Source organism: Emys orbicularis, chromosome 23 (genome assembly GCF_028017835.1).
Source record: "Emys orbicularis isolate rEmyOrb1 chromosome 23, rEmyOrb1.hap1, whole genome shotgun sequence".
NCBI classification, from domain to species: Eukaryota; Metazoa; Chordata; order Testudines; family Emydidae; genus Emys; species Emys orbicularis.
The window spans coordinates 10766717-10777048 of NC_088705.1; the positions used below are offsets into that span (position 1 = coordinate 10766717).

The 10332-nt window shown below is 51.8% G+C and overlaps 1 protein-coding gene across 1 annotated transcript; it reads left to right on the plus strand.

Annotated features, from left to right (window-relative positions):
• The first annotated feature begins 1680 nt into the window (after nucleotides 1-1680).
• TRNP1 (TMF1 regulated nuclear protein 1) lies at nucleotides 1681-2190 on the plus strand. Its single transcript, XM_065421516.1, has one exon. The coding sequence runs from the start codon at nucleotides 1681-1683 to the stop codon at nucleotides 2188-2190; it is 510 nt and encodes a 169-aa protein (XP_065277588.1).
• Nucleotides 2191-10332: the final 8142 nt, after the last annotated feature.

Consider the following 10332-nt stretch of genomic DNA (forward strand, 5'->3'; position numbering starts at 1 on the left):
GGCTCTGGGCTGGGGCAGGGGATTGGGGTGAAGGAGAGGCTGAGGGGTGCAGCACTTACCTCGGGCGGCTCCCAAAAGCGATCCGAACCCCCCTCTGGCAGCAGCTCCTAGGCAGGGGGCCGGAGGGGTCTCCGCGTGCCACTACCTGCAGGCACTGCCCCCGCAGCTCCCCTTGGGTGCAGTTCACAGAGTCGGCGCTTGGGGCTGGGGCAGCGCACGGAGGCAGCTTCCGGAAGCAGAACAGGTGGACAGGAAGCCACCTTAGCCCCATTGCGCTGCTGGTGGTGGTGGCAGGGCGCTTTTAAATTGCCTGGGGACGGCAGGTGGGGACAGGGGGGAGACCCGGCCCCGAACTTTGATGGAGCCAGGCCCTTGTGCTCTCATATTGGTGGAGCACAGGCACCACAGGCCCATACAACTCGCCGCCCCGTCTCTAGGTGCCTCGCGAGATAGTGTCTCGTCAGCTCCCTGCCCACCTCACTTCCCTTCAGTCTATTTACTGATGATACCCACGACAATAACCATCACCATTCCAGGAACACAAAGTCTTTACTTAGGGCAGAGTATTCAATGTCAAGCAGAGCTGTGTGCTTTTTTGGGAAAAAAGGAGTGTTTGGGGGAAGGCTAGTGCCCTCAGATGCCAAGGTGATGGGCATGGCCTGAACAGAAGAGAATACAACAGTGTGGGTGTGTGAGGAGAGTGTTTGTGTCGGGGGAGAGTGTCTATGCATTTGAGGGGAGTGTGGGTTTGGGGAATGGGTAGGGGAATGTCTGGGGAAGGGACGTGTATGGATACAGAGGTATTTATGGAAGGGGTGTACGCCTGTGGAGGGGGTATGTATATGGGGAGGGGGTGTATGCTTGGGTAGGGATGTGTGTTTGGAGAAGGGGTGTATGCCTGCGTAGAGTCTGTGTGTCTGGGTCAGGGTATGGGGTGTGTGTGGCTGAGGTGTTGGGGAGCGTAGAGAGGGCTGCTTGAGCAGTGTTTGTGCTCAGAATTCATACAAACATAAGAACCGCCATACTGGGTCAGACCAATGGTCCACCCAGCCCAGTACCCTGTCTTCCGACAGTGGCCAGTACCAGATGCTTCAGCGGGAACGAACAGTACAGGGCAGTTATCAAGTGACCCATCCCCTGTTAATCAGCGCTTTAAGGCCATCCTGAGCATAGGGTTGCCTCCCTGAGCATCTTGGCTAATAGCCACTGATGGACCTATTCTCCCACGCCCCCAGGAACGTATCTATTATTTTTTGAACCCAGTTTGTAAATTCCTTCCTTCACATGGAGTTTACTCCTAAGAGCAAGGGGGGCTGGGAGAAGAGGGGAAGCTGGTGGAACACACAGGGGCTGGGGGTGCGAGAAGGGGGCTGGGAAGGGGAAGGCACCTGGCGGAGGATGGGAGCGGCGGGGCGGGGGTGCTGCCGGCCGCCTGAGTGATGGCGCTGCGGCTCCCGTGACTGGCTCAGGGAAGCATCTCTCCGCTCCGTGCCAGCCCCGTCCCCTTATAAGGGCGGCAGGCGCCCCGCGCCGTTGCCAGAGCGGCGGGAGCTTCCTCGCACAGCAGCGCTCGGGGCCGGGGGGTCCCCGCCGAAGCGAGCAGCCGCAGGGGTGGGGGAGAAACCGGGGCTCGGCAGCAGGGACCCCCCATCCCATCCCCGGGGAGCAGCGAAGCCCCCGATGCCCGGCGGCAGCGCGGCGCCCCCGCCCGGCGGAGACCCGGAGCTGGCCGGCAGCGGCGGAGCGGGCAAGCCCCGGCGGCAGGCGGAGGAGGCGGCGGGCGGCTCGGCGCTGCCCGGGGCCGTGCGGGCGCTGGAGCTGGCCGAAGCCCGGCGGCGGCTGCTGGAGGTGGAGGGCCGGCGGCGGCTGGTGCTGGAGCTGGAGAGCCGGGTGCAGCAGCTGCACCGCGTCTTCGTGCAGGCAGAGCTGCGCATGGCCGGCCGCGCCGAGAGCCTGGCCCGCCTGGGCAGCGGCGCCGGCCAGGCCCAGATCTACCTGGCGGCCCACGGGCAGCGCCTCAAGAAGAGCCTGCGGCGCTCCCGCAAGGCGCGGCCGCCCGCCCTGCTGGCCTCGGCGCTGGGCGGCTGCGTGCCCTGGGCGGCGGGCAAGCTGCGCCGCGGCCGGGCGGAGCCGCCCGAGTCCCCCTTCAAGAGGAGCCTGCAGGGGCCGCCTGGGCAGCCCCCGGCCTGAGAGCAGAGAGGGGGCGCCGGCCTGGGGGGGCCCCTTGTCCTAGCGAGGGGCCCCATCCTGGGGGGAGGACCCCTGTGCTGGGGGGGCTCCTTGTCCTAGCGAGGGGCCCCATCCGGGGGGCTGCACACCCACTTCAGCTGGGACCTGTGGGAGGGAGCGGCTACCCCTCTGCAGCCCTCTGATCTGGGATCTGGGTGGACCCCACTCAGCAACTGTCTCCCCTGGGCCCTTTTGGGAAATGGAAAGTTGTGCTCGACCCATGCCCTCCCCCCCCTTGAAGTTAGCACCCATGTCACCTGGGGGAAGCGGGGAGGGAGAGCACCCGGAGGCACAGGGAAACGCATCCACTCTAGGCTTGCCCTTGGGGAGTTTCTATAGCACCCATCCTAAGAAGGGTTCAGTTCTTGCGGGGCCCCAGGTAGCACCCCACCTTGGCTTGCAGAACTCCTGTCCCACGACTACCCACCCATCTTGTCCATGACTGCACCAGGACTGGCGGATTGCCCTCTCGAACCACAGGCAGCTCCTCACGAGTGCAAGAGCTCTGATCTGTAAAGAATGAATGAAGATTCAATTCATCAGGAGCAGAACAAACCCCAATGTGGGTCAATCCCGTGTCACATGTAGAAGACCCCAGTGTGCTGTGTCACCGCTCAATCTGCTTTGCTAACCAGGGGTGCTTTCAGACCCAATGGGCCCTCTAGAGAGGCTCTGCCTCCCCCAGACAGACTGTCCTTACCAGCTCCCACATGGACTCCTCTGTTTCTCCCACCTCATCAGGCTGCTGGCAGCAATCAGCCTGTTGCTCTGACTCTCTGCTGCATCTGGTCCCCTTTTGGTCGGGGGGGACGGGATCCAAGAATCCTGCCTTAATTTACCCCTGCACGTCTCCAGCCTGAGACTTCAGCAATCCACCTGGGGACATCACTACTGGACTGCACTAACCCCTACAGCTGGTCAGTAGCTGTCTTGTAGTTTTGGACGATGTTTCTATTCATGATGGACCAGTATCCACTGAGACAGCTTAGTGGGACAGAGACCAGTCTCCTCTTCGGTGATTGTAATGACCACAATGCCTCCCAGCTGGGACACCAAGATGCCCAAATAGAGTCTCCTGCAGCTTTGAATGAATGTTTCCATTTAGAAGCAATATACTCTCACACTCAGAATCTGATTGTTACATTCTGAGGTGCCCTGTAACCATGAGCTAGACTGAAATCATGATCCCATAGAAATCTTTGGGAATTCTGCCACTGACTTTCTTGGGGCCATGATTTGGCCTTAAGTTCTCCAAGAGGTTTGTGCCCCTCAGGGTGAAACTTACCCCCTGGGCAGAGGGCTAGCACTAGACATAGGCATTGCTTACATCTGACTTGTCCTTCCATGTCCTCTACCTGATCTCTCCTAGCCTAAGCCCACTGGTATGGGACTGAAGTGGTGCATATGCTTTGTGCTGGCCCGCTGCACAAGGGTAAGTTCAGTCTGAGTGAGCAGTACAATACACAACGTTGACACTTCCCTGGTGGAAGCCCTTTGGGGCAAGGTTGTAATGGGTTCTGATGACAGACTCCCTTGCTGAAAACCTGCTTGCAAGTTTCAGGTTGGATACAAAGAACCACGCCACGATTCAAGCCCTGTGCAGAAACAGACAATCAACCACATGGAACAAGTCACAAAAACGATGGTTCAAGTGTCTCTTTGCACTGGGCCTCATCCATCACTCTGGCTTCTATTGTTCACTTTGCATGGGACTGGGACTCTTCTGCCAGAAGAGGCTTCTCATCCCTTTATTTTTTTAAACTTGAAGATCACTTTTTTTGATCACCCTGACTCATGAATGTGCAGAGACTACCTTGATGTGCGTGAGAGAGAGAGAGAGAGAGAGAGAGAGACAGCAGGTCTGTTATGTAATCTTTGCCTCATGTGTTTATGGTGGATAGATCCAGAGCAGATGCTGTAGCTGGACTTGGACTGAATATACACACGTTGCACTTGGTGCTTTATAGCAGGCACTTTCTGGAAGTCAGCACTTACATAAATAAACAGCTATATATTTTATTCATTATATACGGTGTCTTGAGGGGTTGCTTTAAATATGGAAGGGGGGGGGGGTTGGGATAGGAAAACTGAAAAATAAGCCCCAACAACTGCTTGTAAATTATATACAACCACAACATCTGTGCAAACCTCCTCTGACCCATCGCTAGCTGGGCTCTGCATCCCGTCACCTGGGTATTCTTACTTTTAATATTTTGTGTTAGTTGCAACAGAACCACAATCATTGGACTAGGAATATCTTTATTATGCTGGTGCCTTGGGACATGAATGTGGCTGGGATCTTTCTGTGCACAGGCACGGGGCATGTATTTAGGTCTGGTCTACAGCCCTATATCGGAAGAACTCCATCGCTCAGGAGTGTGAAAAATCTATGCACCTGAGTGATGTAGTTATACCGACCTCACCCCCTGTGTAAACAGTGCTGTGTTAGCGAGAGAGCGTTCCCCCATCGACACAGCTACTGCCCCTCGGGGAGGTGGATTAACTATGCTGACGGGAGAGAGCCCTCCCATCGGCTTAAAGTGTCTTTGTTAAAGTGCTACAGTGTGCCAATGCAGCGTTTTCAGTGTAGACTTGCCCTTAGTAACAGAGAGTCCCTGTCCTGAAGAGTTTGCACCTTGAGGACAAGACACAATAAGCAGGTGAAACCACCACAGTGTGTGTAGAGAAAGGCGGCAGGGTAACAAACGTATTCATTGGCAGTAATCTTAGCATGCCACCTGCTGGGCTATAGTGAGATGACAGCGTACAGGACAGGGGTCTTAATGGCATTTTCTTCTTAGATCTCTCTTATGGCATGTTCTACAAGAGGTTGGGGATAGACTTAGTTTTATATAGCAATAAACCCCATTCGTCACCTGCACAAGGCCGTGTCTGAGCTCTCGTAGCATAACACTAAATGGGAAACTTTCATTGCTCCCGAGCTTTCGGACAAGGACACACACAACTCTGAACTCTTTTTTGTCACAGTATTTGCATTACAGTACAACCTCACTAACACAAAATTCCTTGCTATCTGAAACCGTTTCATCCCCTCCTAATCTAGCATTTATTAAGAGGGATTAAGTCCAGTCCTGGGCTGACAGAGAAAACAGAGACTAGGAATACATTTTGATCATGGTGAAATGTTCCATACCAAGTCTGAGGTTAGTGTATTTATTAATTGTCTGGAGAAGGCTGTACACAACATTTTCAGAAGACCCACAGGTAGGTTAGTTGTGACTAGAGAAGACCATGGGGACCCGAGAGCTAGGTGACCGGGCTGCACCATAGCAGATGAGATTCCATACGGATGAGTGAAAACTGATGCACATTGGAGGGAATAATTTGAATGACTCATTACACCTATGAGACTTAGGAGCACAGGTCTCATTGACAATGGGGCCTGTGCTCCTAAATCCCCTGGGCACTTTTGAAAACCTTTCCTGACAACAATGCCCTCTGCAATTCTGTGCATTAGCGACAGGACTCCTAGCAGATTAAGGCTCATAGGGGTTTACTCTGTGTTTAATCTGTCTGTACCAGGGTGAAATCCTACTGAAGTCAATGAGAGGTTGCCTGAATAAAGGTGGAGTAATAGCCAACACCTCAGGAGTCTGCCTATAGGAATTCAGAGACAGCACAGACTCATTCAGCCCTCCTGCTAGACTGGACTAAAAGAAAGAGCAAAGCCTAGAAGGAAAATCACCTGGATGGATGCATCCGATGAAGTGGGCTTTAGCCCACGAAAGCTTATGCTCAAATAAATGTGTTAGTCTCTAAGGTGCCACACGTCCTCCTGTTCTTTTCACCTGGATGGAGTTTGTCTCATTTAGGGCCTGATCACGAGCCCACTGGAGTCGTTCTATCTACTTCAATAGGCTCTGGATCAGGCCCTTACACACTAGGCTTTTATTCCAAACATTGGGGTCAGCGTTAAACCCCGAGGGAGTCAGGAGCTGCGGGAGGGGCAGGGTAGATGACTCAAGAGCAGCTTCTCTCCTGCAAGAAAGAGCCGCGTTTAGAAGTAAAGTAACCAGCTCTTTTCTGCTTGCAGCTTCAATGTGACGACAGCTATTTTTGCTCCAAAAAAAGTTAAATTTCATACCTGAATAGTTCATAATTGTTTGCAGCTGCAATACCCAGCCCAAAACTCCCCCACCCCACCCTGGCTCCCATCACCTGCTGTTGCTTTCAACCTTGTGTCTGCAATTGGAGCAGCGCACAGTGCATGTGAGAGACACTGCCACTCCAGTCTGGTAGCATTTTACCCCTGGTGTCAGTGACTGCACAAGGATCAGGGCAGTGATGAACGGGACTCTAAATGACTCTGAAGTGTGCATGACCAGACTAGTTTTTTTGGAGGGGTGGGGGAAGGAAAGAAGAGCAGGGAATGGGGATGGGACACTTGGGCATCTCAGATTTAAAAAAAAATTAACGATGTATTTTGGAAAGTGTAAGCTGCCTTTTCTCTTTTACAGTAAAACTCAGAGATTCTGAAGTGGGTCCAATAAAAAAGAAAAGAAAAAAGACCTTCCCCGGTCATGTCCCTTGAATATCCTGGGACCGACAGGGCCACAGCGACACAGGTTTCTGAATGCACAGTCCGCTTGTGCCGCGGGGCACCAGAGCGGGCTTTTCCCCATGCTAATACTTTGCGTGATCTTAGCCCTTTTCATCTGGGATCTCAAAGCACTTTACAAACCGTAGTGAATTGAGCCTCCCAGCCAACATGGGAGATTGGTCAGTATTATCACCCCACTTTTATAAAATGGGCACTAAGAAATGAAGGCCCAGAGCCTCAGAAGTTTTAGGCACCTTTCAATAGGAGGTAGATAACTAAAGACCTTCCAGGATCTGTGACTGGATAGCTCTGTCAGGAGCAAAACCCACATAACCCAACTCCTGGGTCCAGGGTTTCAGTGCTAGGCCATTTCACAGTGAAGAAACTCTTTGTTAAAGTATTTTTGAACCAGTTTTGCTTATAATGTACTCAGCCCCTCAGGCCCCTTTCCATGAAAACAATGGTTAGAAGCAGAACATTCTGGGTGACTATCAGACACACATATCAGCTTGTGATCTAGGTAAGTACCTGATGAGTTTGTTTGTGCCTGGGGGAAACTTTCCTGCTCTCAGTTTCATTTGTAAGGTTCAATTATCCGAAGACAAAGAGAATGACCGCCCTGGAAACCAAACAACAATGAGCCCTGTGAGGTGCCACTCCCAGTAACTTTCAGGGGATCAGCACGGCCAAGTAGTCAAAAATCACCAGACCCCACAAAAATTATGAGACTGGCTTACAACATCATGAGATTTTAAAAAATAATCTATTTGGGGGTTTTGCCTCCTGGTTTGTAAGCCTGTAGAGACTGCATTTTCAAGCTTTTCTCTGCCACCACAAGGGCTAGAAACTTACTTTCTTGTTTAAAGGAAAGCTGAGAGGCCTGGGTAATCCCATGATTCCAGGAGCTGGGGCTTTCAGGTTAACACCAAAAATTGGCCACTCCGAGGGTAGGAGGTGTTCAGGTGCTGAGCACTGCACAGGCCTTACTTCATATATGATCTGGAAGCCTTCAAAATCCACCTAGCCAGGAGGAAGCTGATGTGTCTTATTTGTTTTTAAACAGGAATTTGATGCTATTTGATGGGAAACCCCAGCAGGGCAGGAGGAATTCAAAGACTCCAAGGGGTGGGGGATTCTTGGGTGTGTTGCGGCCACTTTAGGATGGTGATAAAGTCGCCTGGTAATACCACAGCCGACTCCATGCTGCTAACCGCAGCAGGGATGGTTCTGGCGGAAGAGAGGAGGGGGTATGGCTCAGTTATTCTACGGTGGCACAATGCCCCACAGGGGTATTGCTGCTAGGAGGCACTGCCCGAGGGGCCAGAACAGCCGTCCCAGGGCAGGGGAAGTACAAGCCACCCCCACCCTACACAGTCAGTCCCTGTGCTGGGCTCAACACTGGGCACCGATTCCCTCGCAGGATCATAGCTGAAGGCCTGGTCTGCACACACTGTTTGTACCAGTATAACTCTGTCTGTTAGGGGTGTGCTGTTTTACTGATGCAGTCACACCAGCACAACCCCTAGTGTGGATGTAGTTATACCAGTATAAGTATGTGTATACCGGTAGAGCTTAGTCCCCTTTCCATATGGGACTATAAGCTATACTGGTAACAAGTACATTTACACTGGAATAACTGCTGGCCCTCTAGGGGGATGGTATAGATAGATAGTTAGAGAGAGTGCGAACAAAATATGTGCATGCACTAAACTGGGACTCTGACACCTGGGTTCTAGTCCCAGCTCTGCCACTAGATTGCTGGGACTAGATGCATCCGAAGAAGTGGGTTGTAGCCCACGAAAGCTTATGCTCTAATAAATTTGTTAGTCTCTAAGGTGCCACAAGTACTCCTGTTATTTTTGCGGATACAGACTAACACGGCTGCTACTCTGAAACCTTAGATTGCTGGGGTGACCTTGTGCAAATCACTTCACCTTTCTGCGTGCCTCAGTTTCCCCATCTGTAAAACAGGGATGATGCATTCTCCCTCCTTTGTAAAGCACTTTTGAGATCTGTGGATGATAAGTGCTAGGAATTATTAGTATTATGATGTGTAAGGAAATGCTTCCGTTTAGTTTTGAATTTAAAATGCTCCCAGTTTGCAGGACTCTGCAACTCTGCAGCAGAGAGAGACTCTAACCGTGCACAGCCATGCACATCCCATCACTGAAACTGCTCCCATTCCAGCCCGTAACTTCCTGACCCTTTTCTAAATCAACTCACACCCGAAGGAAGAATATTAAAGAAAGTTCTCTGTGCCTGCTGCAGCCTTCATCTCATCAGGGACCCTTCCTTCAAAAGCAGGGCAGAAAGGGGGACTTTAATAGCGGCTTACAGGTTTCAGATGGGAGAAGGAACACATTATCTCCCAGAGGTTTTCAATTAATAGTATGAAAAGCACAGCTTGGTCTTAAATCCTTCCTTTTTTTTTTCTCTCCGGTGATTATTTGCAAATCAGCTTTTGACCCGATTATGGCAGAACCTACTTAAAGGAATTGCAGGGAAAGACCTTTCAAAAAAGAAAGCCACTCTCCATTAAACAACGCAGATTGAAATAACGCAGGAGCCTCTTTCCCGCACCCCTTGGTCACAGCGCAATTACAATCTCATCATGAACTGCTTTTCTCCAGCATCTTTTACCAGGCAGCTCAAACATTAATTCATTCAGCCTCCCAACACCCCAGTGGTGGGAGGTTACATAGTATTATCCCCGTTTCACGGACAAATGCAAGACGGTCAAGTGTAGTGTCTGTGATTGCAGGAGAAGAGCTAAAAATAGAACCCAGGCATCCTGATTTCTCAGCCGCCTGTTCTAATCACTAGCTACTTGGACATGTTCAGTGAAAACACACTGCAAATGAAAGAATACACTTCGCATCAAACCACCCCACTGGGACGCGGGGAAATCTGCAATCCAGGTGGAGAACTGGAGGGAGGGTGGGGAGTGACAACCTCACATGCCCACTCTGGAAGGTGAATCTCTCCTGTGCGGCAGTGAGGCATCAGTCTCCCCCTTTCCACTGGTATAGAAGGTGCAGAGAAACAAAGGTAAAAGCGTTAGAAGTGACCACAGATTTGGGAATGTACCTAGGGTTGGGTTTCCAGAGGTGCTGAGCATCAGCGGCTCTTACGGATGGAAGCTGCAGCTGCTCTGAAAACTAGGCCAAGGTACATGCTCAAGAACGAAGGCACCCTATACCCTGGCTGCTTTTCACATTACTGACTTGGCCAGTGTCACGCAGGAAGCCTGTAGCAAGGCCAAGACTAGAACTCAGATCTCCTGAATTTTCATCCAGTGCCGGAGCCAGGTGACCATCCTTCCTCTTACCACCTGCAATCTATGGCCCACCTGGACCTAATAGCTAATTCCTCAAGATTTCATTACGACTGGCCTTTTTACTCCAAGCGAGCCATGTCCCTGACCCCCTTTACCGCTAATTTCCCTTAACAGGACATTGGTTCTCTCACAGCCTATTAACTCCCACACCTGCTCCAGGGCTGAAATCCATGGAAGAACCATCTCAAACCTCTCTCTGCTACTG